Source organism: Haliaeetus leucocephalus, unplaced genomic scaffold, assembly GCF_000737465.1.
Source record: "Haliaeetus leucocephalus isolate CR32 unplaced genomic scaffold, Haliaeetus_leucocephalus-4.0 Scaffold657, whole genome shotgun sequence".
Lineage (NCBI taxonomy): Eukaryota > Metazoa > Chordata > Aves > Accipitriformes > Accipitridae > Haliaeetus > Haliaeetus leucocephalus.
In genome coordinates this window covers 1948449-1965290 of record NW_010973093.1, presented here as the reverse complement: position 1 = coordinate 1965290, position 16842 = coordinate 1948449, and the positions used below count along the sequence as shown (strand labels likewise).

The following is a 16842-nucleotide window of genomic DNA, read 5'->3' as shown; positions in this document are numbered from 1 at the left end:
AGAAGGTATCACTAGTGGGGGCAGCCGAGGAGCCCACCTCCTCCTCCACACCTTACAGCTCACTCACTCCTGGAAGCGGGCAGTATCAAACCCCTGTACGGTCAGCTCGGTAGAACAGCATGCTTATTTTTGAATGAGAGAAAATTATTGCACCTTTATTGTTAAATTTCAATTAAAAAAACCCAACCCTCACAACCCTAAGAGCAGCTGCACCCACCAAACTAAAACACAGAGCAGTTCAGCTGAACGTTCAACTTTAAAGAGTCATCCCTCTCCCCAAGCCCACACTGCATACTAGGGAAGAGAGCAGCTCTCACCAAGCAGCACAGCAAAGCAAGGCCTGCAGAGCTCAGCGTGATTGGGAAGACCAGGATTTAGGGACAGTTTTACAGCTCAGATAGCTGTGCCTGCACCAAGATCACTCAAGTTTTCCCAGGACAGTACGTGCTCAGCCTAGGGACACAGTCAGCCATTTATTCTGCCAGAAAGCCTATGGCAGGGCCACTGGGTAAGAAGAAATAAGCAGGTGGAAAAAGAAAACAGTTATTGCACTTGCTAGTTCAGGTGGCCAGAGACATTTCAGCCTGCAAAGGGGCAAATGAGAGACATTTATCTGTACCCTTGCTGTGCTAAGCTTGCCAGTGCAAACCTCTTGGATAACACACATAATACACTCCACAAGGGATGCTGCTGCAATCAGCTGAACTGCTGAGGTTGAAGCTCCCTTTCAAACTGTGATAAAAGAGTATAACATCATCATATAATCCATAAAAGCAACCATTTTCTTTTTAGGGCTACCTAAAGACTTTTTCAGCACAGTATTTTGTTCCTTTTGTGTATTCAGAGTCTAGTAAAAAAAACTGTGTAACGTACTATGGGGAAGATAGGATTTTGTTATGCGAGAGGGAAGTGCCCAGCAGAAGCTGTTTTCCTTCTAAACTCACATTTCCTCATCCCTCTTACCTGTTCAGGTTTCTACTCCCCAAAACAGAGTGCTTTGCTGAAACTTCTCCACAGTGGCAGAGAGCTGAAGTGCCTCCTGCATCCCCCAGAACAGCACTGCCCAGAGCAGCTCTGGCAGACTTGAATTCAGCACATAAAATAGCCTGGAAGCTTTGCATCAGGTGAATTAAATGAGGCGGCTGACCCTTTTTTCCAAACAGTTCACATTTATTGATAACAATAAAAAAATCTTTTAAAGACTATCTGTATTTTATTACTAAGAATGAGGTATTATGTATACAAAACATTTACAGAATTTGATATGTAGTTCATGAGTACAGACAGGAAAGTGCAGAAGGACACTGATAACAGGAAAAAAAAGCCAACAGAAGAGTCATTGACTGAGAGAAGGAAGAGCAATAATATCGCACAAAGAAAGACCAGGGTATGGGAAATTAATTAGTCAGACTGCAGTGATCAAGTCATATTGCCACAGCACTTTGCTTAGAGGAGGATTAACTATTGTTTTTCTGGAATTTGATCTCCCCAGCTGTTTGTGCTGTCATGTGCTTTGAGCTCTAAAAGATGTGTTAAAATTAACAGAGGAAAAACCCAAAGTGCCACTTTTGAGCCAGCTCAAGTGAAAAACAAAATACAGATCTTCAGACTTGAAAAGTGACTGCAACTCAAAAAGGTCTACAAAGCCAGACACCTCTGGACAGATGTGGAGTGTCGAATGAAGCAGTTTCTTTACAGTTGTCAGCAAAATCGCCATCTGAGAGAGAGAGAGAGAAAGAAAGGGGACCATCTTCAACCCTTACAGCCTGGTACATGGCAAGTGGCATTTGCAAAGAGCCATGAGTGTCATTAAGCTAACCTCACTGTGCATCCTGCTGCACTAGCTCCCCTGCGCCTGGGAATACTGGTTCCTGCATGTCAAGAATCAAACCACCTCTCGAGCAAGCTAGGTTCCTCCTAGGCAGACAGCTATATGAGCAGCCTGAGCACCACAGCATGTGGTTGTCTGCTGTGCAGACGCTGGGTGGGGAGCTGCTTGACACCAAAGCGGTGGCCTGTCTCACACAACAGCACACTTTGGCAGCCTAAGTGACAGTCTGACCTCCGTCTTCAATTTCTAAGTGCAAGAAAGACAAAATAGACCAGTTTGGTTCAGCTTAAGACGACTGGCCTCTTAGCACCTCTAAATCTCTTACTAAAATACTTCTGTGTCAGCTCTGTCTGCCACATTCCATAGCCAGAATTGGTCTGCAGAAGAGGTGCTCTTAGTTAGAGGTTAGTAGCCTGCCTCTCAGAAGCTTTGCAGTCATAAAAAAAGATTGATTTATACTGAGTTCAGAACCAGCTTTCCTCAGGCAGGGCATCCAGTATCTTAAGGGAGTTCAGCTTTGAAAGTGCAACCCCTCTGCAAGCTCCTCTACCACCTACCCACAACAGTGCTGCCTCCCCAAGACTTAATAGAGCCTACCCAGCTTTCTAGTAGGGACTGCAGCCAGCACAGTAACTCCTTCTGCCTGGATGGATAGTTTAGATCTAACAAGGCGAGGAAAGACCAAGCAGAGTCTAACTATGCAAATCCTGCTGTATTTCAGACTGAAATCTTTGCTCCACTGCCAGGTATGGTCTGTGGTTGTCTGCTGACAGCCCTTTGCCCAGCACTTCAGTCTTTTGTGCCTTTTGCTGTGTGTGGGAGGGCGCTCGAGGTGGAAGAATACCTGAACAGACTTTAACAAAAAGATTCAAGTAGGATTGCTTGGGCCTGGGTAGAATAGGCACAAAATGGAAAATGGCAGTTCACCACTGGCAGTAGCAGTAGTGAAAATGGTCAAGCAGGCACTGCTTAGAACATCCACTGTATCACTTAGAGTGAAGATCCCTGTGCTCCCTGCCTACATTAAAGCTTCTGCTGCTCAGAATTGAAGCGCTCTATCTCTGACATGCACAGGGAAGGATAGGAGGCAAGAGGGATTGACAAGTGCACAGGAAGGATGTAAGCCATACCTCCTTTAGACTGATTTAAGAAGCAAGCTTAAGCTCTGCATAAGTTCCCGATAAGAACAGAGTCTCAGTAAAATCAATTCACAGGGAGTATACTAAGGAAGTGAAGCTCCAGCACACAGCTGGGAACAAATCCTCAGACCAATTCTGGATCAGCCCAGTGTGACACAGTGAGGGAGAGCCTGCTCTCTGCCTCTCTCTCTGCGGTGCTTCAAGTGCAAATCCAAGGAAAGAATGAATTGCTTCAACCCATCAAGACCCAGAGCTCATGTTCCCCAAAAATGTGCTCATACAAAAGGTATTAGTGTTTACAGCCTGGCCACAGCTCTGTGGGCATGCTTTGAAAAAAGTGGACTCACAAAGTCAAATATCCAGCAACTGCTTTTCTTTGTCTCGGACATTACTTAGTGGCAATGGGAGAACAGTTTGCAGCACTGGAAGATCACAGGGGATTTCTTAAGATGGCAAGGAATGTCCTGACAGGAGACTTGCAGTTGATCTCTAATGCACTACAGAGCATTTCTGGTAGGGTTTTTCTCTTTTTTGCTTTTTAACATTTACACAATTAAAAAAAAATATTCTTAACTGATGCACTGGTTATTTTTCCTTTCAGTGAGAGCCCTTGTGTTCAGAGTTAGGATTTGTGCAAGCACACTTGCAAAAATATTTATGGCTGAGTTAGGAAAAAGGGTTAAAGTTAAGAGACAAGCTGTTGGATCTAACAAGGACCAAAACTACTAAGTTTAAAATTCAAACAGCTACTTTACTATCTATAAAAGGCTTTTGTGGGGTGGGGTTTTTTTGCACAATTGCCAGTTGAATATGCTGTATTGCAGTCAGCTGCCACAGGCGAGGGTCCAGCCATCTCATCCATTTGCTTTTCATCTGTTGTGGCACTACCTGGAAATCATGGAGCTGGAATGGGACTGGCTAGAAGAGGTGGTGGCAGCACTGAGCTGGGAGAATCCACTGTGGCTTGATTCAAGGCTGGTCATAGATCCCCTGCGATAAAAAACAAAGTAGTTTTAAGCTTCAGAACATACAAAGATTTTTATTTCTGCTATGTATCTATATTGTACTTGCTTTTTATTCAGTGTGCAAACAAGTAACAGTTTTGTGCAGATACTTTTCTGCCTCACCACATAAGATAATGGGGACACCGAACACCACCTTGCAAAAACAGATGCTGTTCAGAAACCAAGAACTGGTTTCAGTCAATTACATCAACTAGCAGGCAACTGAACTGACTCAATTCCATTTTGAGTTGCACCCATTTCTACAGGACAACCTGCCAAGCCCAACAACTCGCACAACACTTTCAAAGCAAAGTGACTAGCGATGAGTACAATGAGATAACTGATTAACCCTTTTTACACATTAATTGCCCCCAGTGCCAGTCCTGGTTGATTTTGTTTGTTTGTGTTTTTTGAGGCCTAAGAAAACACAAGTCCTCACAATTTACTTGTATTTAAGTGAACTTGACACTGGCTTGATCATCCGAGTATCAGAAATGTTTGACATCAGCTGACCTTCACAAACCTTGGCCAGACGTACCTGAAATCTTCAGATCCTATTACTTCTGTATAGTACATCACTTTACATTTGTGAGAGGAGACCTGTAGAGATGCTAACACATCATCCACACGAGGCAGGCTGGTTGTAGCACAGGCAGGCATGCTATGAAATTTCCACTGGAGAATATAGAAGCCAGGCCACCTGGTCACATGTGATCCCTGGAAGCAGCCAAAGTAAAATTAAAAATTAACTTTGTTAACACAAAGATTTGTAGGCTTGAAATTTCTTTTCCAAGCTTAGAAAAACTGCCTACATGCTCACAATTTTTCCCCAATGCCAGTATTTTAGCTCCTCAGCCAACTGGCAGTGCTGGTCAACTCTCCCCACACAGCATGCTTATAAAAGTTATGATAGAATGCCAGCAGTTCTTCCTGCTTTCTGACAGTGTCAAGGGGTTAGGATTTAAATATACTGAAAGGACAAAGTTCTTGTTTAAAACAATAACCATTTTTTCCATTTATATTCATTAACAGCTGTCCTTTGAGGCTGTGAAAAGAACAGTCAAGGCTCCTGCCTCACTGAGAGAGAAAGTACAGTTTCAAGAGGTCACTGCCCATATTTCCAGTTTAACACTTCCAATTAGATGACTTAAGGAGCTCCTTTTTCAAAGGCTGTTCAACTCTTATTTCAAGTCGTAAGGAACAGCAGTGGCAGAGTGTGATTATAAACATGCTGCATGTAATTTCAAACTTGGTAATTAAAGGATAGTTTGCAAATGCCATAAAAAAACCCTTCAGGAACCCTGGCCGTTAAGGAGCTCCTTAACATGCCTGTTAGAGGGACAAACACACAGAAGCTCAGTCTTAATTTCCAGACTCCTCTCATTACTGAGGTAAGACACTTATGATATTCTTCAAACATAGAGTGTTTGCTTCAGAAAATAATGGTCAAAATTACAGCACAAAGCATGTCTTGCTACTTTCTGGATGTGCACTTCATTTTAGGTGGCTTCCCTGTATTCTTTGCCAATCAATCCTTGCCAGTCACTATTGGACTGATGCAACCTCCCCTCACAGCAGATCCCATGTAAATACTATCCTCATTCCCTGCAGCATGCAGCCAGGAACATAAGCTGAAACATCGGCCAAAAGCAAGCAGACAGTCTGGAGCTGAATCACCACTTGGTCATCAATAACAATTGTGAATTAGAACATGTAGTTTTGGAGCTAGTCTCCATCTGCTCCCACACGAGGATTCGGCCGTCTTACCTGCACACTCTCCCCTTCTTTGCAGATAAGAGGAGACTCCACCATACTGTAATCCCGACCCAATTGCCAGACTTTGTCTATCAACTGGACGTTGTTCCCACCAGGAGATGTAATACTGTGAGCTCCCAGAGAGTCCTTTTTAGGAGGCTGTGGGGCTCTTTTGGAATGAAAGATGTTAAAAACAATGTCGCCCTTGCACACATCAAAATCCCATGTGATCACAGATGAGGCATCCACAATCTGAATGAGAACCTGAGACAGAAAAGTCATATTAGACAATAGCAATTTGCTTAGTAAAGACAAGCTCCTACCAGAAAAGAAGAAAAAGAACAGAGCTCTTGGTTGCTGGGCTTAGTTTCGACTATTAAAAAGGCATTGTAGATATAAATAATCTCATGATGGAGTGTCTATTTTAACACATGACTTTCAGAAGCTCTCAAGTAGCTTCTGAGTATATTGTTTGTCTTTGCTTAGAAGGATTTGGCTTTGAATAGAATGAAAAACAGTGGCAATAAGATGATACTAGGAATGGTCACAAACTTCAGCTACTAAAACATCATCATGCACCACAACTATAGAAGAACAAGGTGGAACCATGGCAACTAAGTAACCAAGTTCTAAACCATTTTCAGTCCAAGAGACAGAGTCTAGAGCGGAAGGCTGAGATGAAAGAAAAGAAGGGTAGACTACAACTGTACCTCATGTGGAGCTCCTTTGAAGACACTTGCAGACTGGTAGATTGTTTCAGTCCAAAGCTTTATGTCTTCGTTTTCCAACTCTTCTGCTGTCCGGTAGAGGGACTTGGGAACCAGCCCACCCTCTGGTACTTCACACTAAAAGCATAACAGCCATTAGCAAGTATCCCCTCTTAAATCCACACCCTGTCTTGCTCTCTGCCTGCTAGCTTCAGAAACAAACCCCCACATTCAGCAAGTACTCTGAAGAATGAGATATGAACCGAGTTTGAAAGTACTTTTATAGCTTGTACATCACACGTACATAAATTTATTTTACAATGATCTGTTTTAGGTGAGTTTGCAGAATTAGACACCAGAGGAACAGATCTTGTATACAGACAGCAGCCACCACCACAGAAAATGAATATAGTTATCACGCATACTGCCCTATACTGAAGAAAGATGTGAGCCACTTAAGAATCCTGAGGAAAGTGGGAATAGCGACTCAGTCTAAAAAAATATAGCCTACAGAGACCTGAAAGAACTGGGGTAGCTAAATTTAAGGGCGAAGGATGGTGGGGTGATACAGTAAGTTTCCAAACAGGTGAAAGGATATTGCAGTCAGGAAGGTAACAGTTTTGAAGTTACAACTGTCTTGACAGCTCAGTACTGGAACTGATTACACAACTTCCCTAAGCAATCTTCTTTTTTAAAAAGTCTCTAGTAATCAAGTTGGACAACTATCTGATCAGGAATAGCTTCCATGGAAACATATGAGGTAGTAGAAGTGTTTGATAACTGAATTACAACAGAGAATTGAAAGCATCTTTGAGAAGTCATTTTTGTTCAAATATCCAGAAATAAAGAAGAAGAGAAAGAGACTCTATCATTCTCTGTGACCAGCAGGAAGTATTGTAGCAATTTGCTTTCTGGTAACATTCGCTTCTGCTTACTTAAGCAGTAGATTTTGCCAGCTTCTCAAGCTCCAAATTAGATAGCACAAATTCTGTCCACTGAAAGCTACTCCTGCAGCAAAAAGCAGCCCACTGAAGACAAACACATGCTCTACTCTCAACGTGTCCAACAGTACTTTGTTATCATTTGAGACTGTATTTGAACAGACCTAGATGAATTTTCAAAAATTGTACAGAAATTAACCTAGAAACTGTACAGGGGCTTAAAAAACAAGCCTAAGATGGTATTTTAATACAGCTGAGTTCAGGGGAAAAAAAAAAAATCATCTGAGTGTTAGTGTGACAGAGGCTCCAGCCAATGCCCGAATTGCACTCCTACACCTCAGTCACACCAGTGAGCCTGCACTGTCAAAAACACTACAGAGAAAACAAACCTTACAGTATCATCGAGATGTTAAAATGACAGATTCAATCAACACCCATAGTCTAGGCAGGAGACAGCTATTAAGGCACATGACAAGGGACTGAGAAATTACAGGATCCTGCAGTAAAACAATTTTTTTGGTTTGTTGTGGGTCAATGCGCTAGGAGACCTGGCTGTTTGTTAAGCCCTGCTAGCAGATGTGCCGCGTATTTCCTTGGACTCCTTATAGTATCAGTTAGTTCTTTTAGGTGACACAGCGTCTTATGATTAGCTAATGGTGACAGCTCTTGCTCAGTGCGATGCTACCATGTCTGCTTGAACTTGACAGGTAAAGAGACTACAGCTTTTAACCATGCTTGGCTATTTTCATAAGTTATTTGATATTCATTGCAGAGAAGTATTGTACTTTTCTTTTTAAAGTGGATCCAGAAGAAAACATTAAGCCTGGAATCCTACATCATAGCCCCTGCCCCCAAACTACATTAGGAATCATTCTGTGTTTCTAAGTTTCTTTGTTTAGAGCAGTAGAGAGGAAAAATAAAAAAAAACACAAATAAGTTGCTATATGCACTAGTTTATATTCATACCATGCACTCTCCACCAAGAAAATCAGGGATAATTTCTTTATCGATGTAATCCAGCAGTCCCCCAGGACCCTGGTAGTCATTTCCAGCATAAATAAGGAATTTCTTTCTAGTGTTGTCATCAATGAATGGACTAACCTACAAACAAAGAAAAACAGAACAGATCAGGCTCCGACACTTTTCTCAAGTCAATTTTGAAGGAATCAGTTTGATTGCATTGTTACCGTCTGTTACGCAAAGTTCACACTACAAAGAAGCTAAATTAACCGACTATGTAAGCAAGTTCTTAGGTAGTGTTTTTTAATGCATTTCAGGAATCCTATAAAAGAGATGTTTGCAAATGGTAACATTTCCTACTTATAAAGCCTGATCTCTAAAGTGCTTTTACAAACTGCAAGTGTGTAGCAGTGTACAGAGACAGCTGAGGAATACCCAGAATTACAAACATACCAGTGTCCAAAGAACTGGGAATACTCGAGGTGCTCTTAGAATAAGAAGACGACCCAAAGTCTCAGGATAATTAGCTTCGACCACCTCAATGATTCTTAGCAATGCTTTGACACCAGGTCTCCATAAATGCCGCATATTCAAGCCTTCTAGATCTACTAGACAGGTCCAAGAGCTAAATTTGAGAAAGACAAAAATAAAAATCTCAATAGCATCAAAATTCTACTTTGTTATGAAAGCGTCCAATGTACTGAAATGTGTGGACTCCACTGCATGTTTTGGTTTCTTCTATTTTACCTCCTTGCTTTGTGCTACCTATTGACACTGGAGTTTCAGTTCCTTAGTACAGAAACGTCTTAAGAGTGTGCCAAGCACTGTTACACAGTATGTGCAAAGATCACCTTGGACATCATGCGTCCTCTCCCACAGACATTTCAGACTCCAGGTGAAGGTTAATACGAAGCCAAAAAAGATCCTGTCAACAGCCAGCCCAAATGTTAAACCATTGCTTTTATTGGGAAATCAATTAAGTGGCCATGCTGCTGCTATGAAGCAATTTAACATTCATGGTGCAGATTTCCTACTAACACAGTACAGTAACAGTGCCATTACATGTCAAAGCCAATTCTGTTGTCAGATCTCAGGAAGGGAAGTTTTTCTATAGGAAGAGCTATGTTCTTAATACTAAATACTGAGCTTCAGCATATGCTTTAGTTACTTTCCAAGTTCAGGTCTTGCCCTGGGCATGAATTCAAGATTTACAGCTGTGCTGCACCAGCTAGCATCCATTAAATTATGCATAAGGCTTCTATGAAACAGCAAACACTTCTTTGTTTCACTTTAAATGTTTAATACCTAGTCCTTTAGGATTACTTCTACAAATGAAGATCCAGTAGGGCAACACAATTTCAGAGTTACATACATGAAACCCATCTCTTGGATTTGACCTCCCACTGAGAGCTAGGACAGCTAGTTCTTTTACAGGGCAAAGATAAGCAGACATACCACCCATCCCTGAACCTTTACAGATTAAAGGAAGGAGCCAGAAATTGAAAAGAGTCCAAGAAACATTGGTTTCTTTTCAGGGCCAGTCCTGCATTCATTCCACTCCCTGAAACCCATTTTGCAGTTAACACTTTCCTAAGTGACCCCTACAGTGACTTAAAGATGGGATAACAAGTATTTCTGACTGAACTTCATATGAAGTCATGCCAGTACTTGGAAAACTAGACTTCAGGTTTCACAGGAGCCTCATGACCTTGCCTTGGATCAAGAGCTGAGTAACTGCGTATAACAAATGGAGAACGCAAACAAGAACTGAATGTAATGAGCCTTGGTATGGACTATGGATGAACAAATAACATGAAAATAATACCTGAAACTACTGGAAAGGTTATCCATGATATTATCATGGCTTGATTTTTTTGGCAGCCTGTATCAATGTCCGTCTATAAAATCCCCCAGAAACAGAAATGGGAGTTAGGCTGCATCGTTTTGCAGACATCCAACAATAGAAGAGAGTAGAAGCATAACACCCACCATGTAGAACCGTTATGGCATGACACAGAGACTGCTAGAGCAGGTGCTGTGTTTCCTTAGGCTTGACCATGCAGATTCACTCTAGGAGTAATTGTGGAGGCTCTCAGTGAACTGTAACTGTGCTTCTATCTGTACACGAGACACACAGCCTACCCTCTGCTTGTTCCATTTAATAAGCTTTGCTCAGCAGCATCACATTGCCTGATGTTCCCCCACGCACATCATGAAACCAGGTAATTCCCAAAGAGCAGACCCACTTGTATTTTACCTTATTGGCCTGCCAAATACTTTGGTATTCTCCTCACACCGCCTCAATCCTTCTTCATTTATTGAAAGAACCTGTAGAAGAAAACATGTTGTTTAGAGAAGACAGTCTTAAACTCAGTAGATTGGATAAAGAAAAAAGATGTTTATATCCAAAGACTAATTAAAACTACAAGCTCAAACCAGCATAAACTTTTTTTTCCAAAGAATGAACTAGAGATCACTGCATTTACCCCATTGGTTGATCTTGTTGAAAAATAAACATGCCTTTCCATAAAAGCAGTAAAATGTAAACAAGATCCTCCTAAAAACTGAGTCCCAGGAGTGATACAGACAAGAAGACTCCTGACACTTCTGCTCCTTTAAGCACTCTTTTCCTCTTCACTCAGGAATTAAAGCCCCTTTTTAAGTCAAAGAACGTAACCTTGAAACACAACTAGGGCAAAGAAACAAAATTTAGTATGTGGCTGGAAATGCCACTGGAAGAGAAAAAGTAAAATCCAGCCCCTTCTTCTAGTGGTTACTATGGCCATGACTGTCATTAGTAGGAGTCAAAAAAAATTACTGCAAACCTGGAATTCTGCCACCTTTCTGCCTGGAAACTGAGCAGATCCACAATAACACAGTCTGAATGATGCCTTTAGAGAAGGCAAAATTACAGGCAAGTACTTTTTCTTTAAAAATAAATTATTCTTATCCTTGAATACAGGCTTGACAAAATATGAACATGGCATTTTCTCTTCTGTACAAATGCAGAGACTTGAAGCACTGCACAAACTGCAGAAGAATCTGTGAAAATGCTAACCCATAACTGCAGGAGCTGCCAAGAACTACGCCTTTCCGCCATCAGTTTGCAGTTGGAAAGAATGCAGAAGATCAGCTACCAGGAGCTTTCAAATGTATTCAAACCAAAAACAGACGGCCAAAGAGTACATCAAAATACCCAGAGTGATGAATGTTCTGGCAGAGAAGGAAATTTCTAAATGAAAATATCACATTGTTAGCAACTTGCTGGCTCCAAAAATACTTACGTATCGAAGCAAGGCCTCTTCCCCAAGAGCTCGCACTAAGCCTTTGGTATCCATCTGTCCCAGCCTCAGCACATACAGCGGGCGACCATCTGAATAATGACAACAAATAGATCAGCATAACCTTTTATTTTTACAACAACAGAAAATTTGAGCAAGCTAGTTTTGTGCTAAAAATCCAAATGGAAACAAGCCATATCAGTTCAAACTTTGTTGTACAGCTGGAAAAGGGAAAACCTGGAGCAGATGGCAATATAAACTTTACCCTGTCCAGCTACACCAAAAGATTGCCTGTAAATGAACTGCAAAAGTTTAATGGAGACATCGTGATGCAAAAATAGCTCCCCTATTTGCAAGGAAAGGTCTAAAGAATTTAACATGTACACTAGTACACAGAAGATACTGGTATACACAGTTAAAGACACAGGACTGTAATTAGCTTCCAGGACAGTTAAGATACAGGAAAAACTTTAGTCCATTAGCATAACTAAGGAGTTGCAATGAAGGCTGTAAGCCTTCTATCACACATGACAATACTGCTCTGGATAGCTTACAGCAACATTTTTGGAAAGTAGCTACCTTGAGTTCTGGACGAAACAAAGTGTTAACCCAGAGACTTGCTTTCTGCAGTATTTGCTGAAGTCACACCTTTCAGCTATGTCATTACATACTATGCAGAACTGGCACACAGCCTCACTTATGCAGGTTAAGCCTGGTGAGAACTGACTCTGTTCCAGAGATCAGCTTCATACGGACCCTCTGGATTCAAAGCGCTGCCTTTTCACGGTCATCTTGTTGCATACTGGGGCATCCTGATACTATCCAGGATACAAAGGCATTAAGCTTAACAACTGTGTTGGCTGAATTTGAGAATCAAAGCTTGCATTTCTGGCTCTTCACAATAGGAGCTAGTTGTCCAAAACAGCTTCCATCCTCCTGTGAGGATGTGATGAAGCTGTGATGCATTTTTTTAAGCTTTGCTCCATTTATTCTAGTACACAAACTAAATAACCACTGACTTGTAAAATTGAATATGCTGGGACACAAAAAAAAATAGCTTTCTACATAAAAATCTCTGTGAAGTCTTGTTGTCTGTTTAGCTTTACTTCCCTACAACAACTGCACAGAGGTATCAAATTATCATTAAGTCCTTTGGGACACAAGGAAAGAAACTGTCAAGATATGCTATTAAAAACCACCAAACAACCAAAACTGCAGAGTCAAGGCAAGTTATTTATTTGGCAGACACTACCCCCATGAAAGTTCACAGTATGTTGTATTTTATCAGGTGGTCTAAAAGAAAATCTTATTTTAACATCAGCACACACTTATCTTGGAATGTACTGTTTAGCTTTTGAAACACTAAACAAAAAGTGCTATTAAGCTTCATAGCAGGTCTATCTCCCTCACAGACGCACATGTATCCAAAACCAAACTAATAGCTTACTAACCCTGGTCCACCCAAATGAGACACATGAAGGAAACTCTCAGCTGACAGTGCTGTATTATCACTGTATATTTTATATTCCATTAGAGCTTTGTGATTTAAAAGCCCATTTGATCGAAGAATTCCTGTCAAAATAAAAGCCACTCAGATGTATAGAAAACTGTGCTAACTGCAAGCCAAAATAATAACTTTTATTCTTTTGCACTAATAGCTCATTCTAGACAACACATTTCATAATCACTGCTGCCTTTGCTTTAGCACTAAAAGCTATACAGAACTCAGCTAGCTTAAGTTTGGCACATTTAGCATGTGTAGGAGGAAAGGAGCAATAGTAGAAAAGAGAGTTTAAAAAAAGAACCTACCACTAAAATTTTAAATTATAGAGAATTGCTCAGCTTTGAAATTCCGTTTCCATTATTGACAAACCCATGCTTTATTTGTGGGCATGCTGCAAAAGAGATCAAAGGAACTGGAGGGGAAGATAGTGGGGCATGAAGTTCACCACAAGACTGAAGAACTTCTCAGAAAAACATTAAATAATCCTTTGATGCATTCTGCACCTTTCTACTCATTGGCAGGACCCAGTTATGTGCTATTGACAGAGGAAGTCTTTGCAAAGTAAAGACAAGGAACTGACAGAAAGGGAGAACTTATTTGCAGGTCTTTTTCCCTACAATCTTTACAAGCATATTCTCATTTTCCATTTTCTCAGTTTGAGGCTTGTCAAGCCCAAAGCAGCAGGGGAGAGCCACTCAAGCTCTTCAGCTTTACAGTGATTAAACTTCTGCTGTGTCCTCCCTGTCTCCTGGCCACTACTGCTGACAGCATCCTGTCCTGTTTCATATGCTTCTTGTAACAGGAAGAGCTAGCAGAAACAACGGTGCCTAGTAGGGAAAAGACTAAATCAGAACACAGATAGCTCACAGTAAGAGATCATTTCCTTATCTAAAGAGCCCAGCTTGCCTCAAGCAACAAATCCCAAAACGTTTCATTTCTATGTATGTATTAGCAACAAGATCAGTGCACGATAAAGCAAGCGGAGGGATAGGGGAGTGTCAGGCATAGTTTTAAACACAGGCAGTGTTTTAAAGATCTGGCCATGTCTCACCACACAAAGGGAATTCAGCCAAATCTTCTTCCCTCCTTAAATAAACCTGCTCTATTTGATGTTTTGCAACATCCCATTTATCATTAAGCTGATTGTAATGCCAAATAAGTATTCATTTATGCCATCAGCAGACTTATACAACATCAGAAATAAGTTGATTAGAAAGACGTACTTATTTACAAACACCTTTTAATCACTGAAAGAGAATACTCAGCATTTGCATAACACCCTTCTAAGCATCTCAGAGCACTACAGAAATGCAATTAGTAAGTTTTTTAAACTACTGGCAAAACAGAGCTCTTTAGAGCATTAAATATGTCAGTATTAGTCAGAAAGATTAGGACCTGGGAGTCTGCCTCCACCGACTAAGAAGCTGGCAACATCAATTTAAATGCATTTAGTACATAACAACTGAGAAGTTCTAACAATCTTTCCAGCCACCTCTAGTTTAGAGGGACTACTATCACCTTTAATTCAGAACATAAAAAGGCTATTCAGTATCCACCCTATAGAGCATACCTTTGTCATGGTGATGCCAGCCTCCTGCATAGTAATCTTGGAGTACTTGAGGAGGGTTCCAGGTGTCTAGAATATAGTCTACCTGGTGCTGCTTACGCCATGTCAGCGACTGGCAAAGGATCTCTCTTGCTTTATCAATGTTGAAGTCCCGAGCACGCAGGAATCTTAAAATGTGCTCGTCCTTTGGGATCTATTAAAAAAAAACCAAACAAACAAACTAAAAAAAACCCCACAAACCCAATTTTGTATCCAAGGTTTGAAACAAGAACAAAAAAAAAAACCAACAGAAGCTGAAAAACGTGCAGCCCTGCACCAATCCAAGAGGATGGTATGTAACGCTGGAAGTTACTCAAGCAAATCAGTCTTTGTTTGCAACAAAAACATGAGCCCTGTCAGGTACTGCAGCTACCTTCGCATAAAGGATATAAAAATTTCATGAACTCTAATGTAATTATTTACACTTGTATGCCATACTAAGTCAGTCCAATTTAAATTAATCTAGGGACAAAACACAGACTGTATTTCACTGCTAAGTAAAAGGAAGCTGAGACACATGCAAATCGCAAGCCACTGGAAAACCCCCAGCCTTGCTATCAGTGATTTAACTGGCCACATTGCTTCCCTTTCAGTACTGCACTTAGGGACATAGATTTGAGAATATGATGTTTGGCCAAAACAAACAAATGTGAAAATAAGGTATTGTAGAACCAGGCAGACTTACAAAACCGATGTTATTCCCCTGTGCTGGTTTTACTGACATTGAGAGGCAGTCACGCTAATCATTTCAGCACCTCAGCTGGCAAAGTCAGAGGGACAGTCACAATGAACTACTTCTATTGCCACTGTCTAGACTTAATTTAGGTTTTGATCATGGAGGGCCATTTAACAGGAACAATTAGCCACAGGAGATGTGGCATGATGTTTCATCAGGTTCACCTTGTATATCACACATTTGGAGATAGAGCCACAAGAGACCAACAGTAACTTACTTTGCCTTTGTGCGTCTCCTGGAGCCACTGTCTCAGTCGAATGAGGCAGCTTTCCTGCATTGGTGTCAAGTCACCCAGATACCGCTTGATGTAGTCCGCATCTAGCTTGTCTAAAAGGAGATGTACATGTGATTAGAGTGGTCCTGAACTGACCTAGTCAAAGTAGCACGGGATCTTAAATGCTGATATCTCAAGCTTGGAAACAGCTGCTCTGTTCTGTGCAGTCAGAATTGAATAGAGTTTCTTTAAATCAATGAAAAGATGAGCAAGGCAATATACACAGTCATCTTAATGGTAAACCAAGAAGATTAATTCTCCTTCTGCAACTAAGGAGTAAACCCAGACGTTTATAAAAGCATTTTGCCAGTATATTCAGATTTGTCAACTCATAGCATCATAGGGCTTGCTGCTTCTGGAAGTACTTAGAGAAGCTTTGATCTAAATCTCCCAGTGCAAGAATTCTCCCCAATTCCTTTATTAACAGGGGAAGGAAGATACTACAGAAGACTGTGTCCAGGGAAGCTTCAGCCCTTTCCTCCCTGTTATTCCTACAGTTATACCCACCACTGAATTTCAGGGCAAGAAGTATGCCATTCATTTGCAACGTAATGAACAGTAAAGAATTTTTCCACTCATATCTGATCTTCATTTACTAAAAAGATCATCCCATAACAGCTATCCAAGCTATCCCACATGTTACTGCTTTACAAGCCTGTAATTTAACATTGTATGTTACCAAACAAAGAGCCAATGTGAAGATTTTTGGCTGCCCATGAGCAGCACAGTGCTGAGAGCCTCTCCAGCACAAAGAACCCCACTAAAACAAGTCAGACCACCATACCATCAGGCGTTCCTGCTGTGGGCTCTGAGGGGCTGCTTGAAGTGTTGAGAATCTCCTTATTGTTCAAGCCCTCCTTTGTGGCAGAGTCTGGTATATTAATAGCAGGTGAAACAGGTCGTCTTGCATGGGATGTACTGCTCTCCAATTTACATGCAACAGGAGGAGTCCAACGAGGAACAAAAGTTATTCCTTCTTCCTCCAGCTGCTTCAGGTAGTATTCTATTATCTCTTTCCCCTTCAAAAAGGAAAATTTATTTCGGCTACTAAAACCACTCATTTAGATACAGAAAGGGTTGGGCTGAAAACCCAGTAAGTGGCCA

The 16842-nt window shown here is 41.1% G+C and overlaps 1 protein-coding gene across 2 annotated transcripts in view; it reads right to left on the bottom strand.

Moving 5' to 3' along the window:
• Nucleotides 1–1149: 1149 nt before the first annotated feature.
• Nucleotides 1150–16842, bottom strand: part of SEC14L1 (SEC14-like 1 (S. cerevisiae)) — a 43298-nt gene continuing 27605 nt past the window's right edge. For both annotated transcript variants that reach the window (XM_010579401.1, XM_010579402.1), the window contains exons 6-16: nt 16523–16757; nt 15682–15791; nt 14693–14882; nt 11622–11710; nt 10595–10665; nt 8791–8962; nt 8344–8478; nt 6440–6574; nt 5742–5993; nt 4513–4691; nt 1150–3960 (exon numbers count right to left, since the gene is read on the bottom strand). In XM_010579401.1, the coding sequence (XP_010577703.1) occupies nt 3855–3960; nt 4513–4691; nt 5742–5993; nt 6440–6574; nt 8344–8478; nt 8791–8962; nt 10595–10665; nt 11622–11710; nt 14693–14882; nt 15682–15791; nt 16523–16757 (1674 nt within the window). In that variant the 3' untranslated portion in view covers nt 1150–3854. The remainder of the gene's footprint in view (nt 3961–4512; nt 4692–5741; nt 5994–6439; nt 6575–8343; nt 8479–8790; nt 8963–10594; nt 10666–11621; nt 11711–14692; nt 14883–15681; nt 15792–16522; nt 16758–16842) is intronic.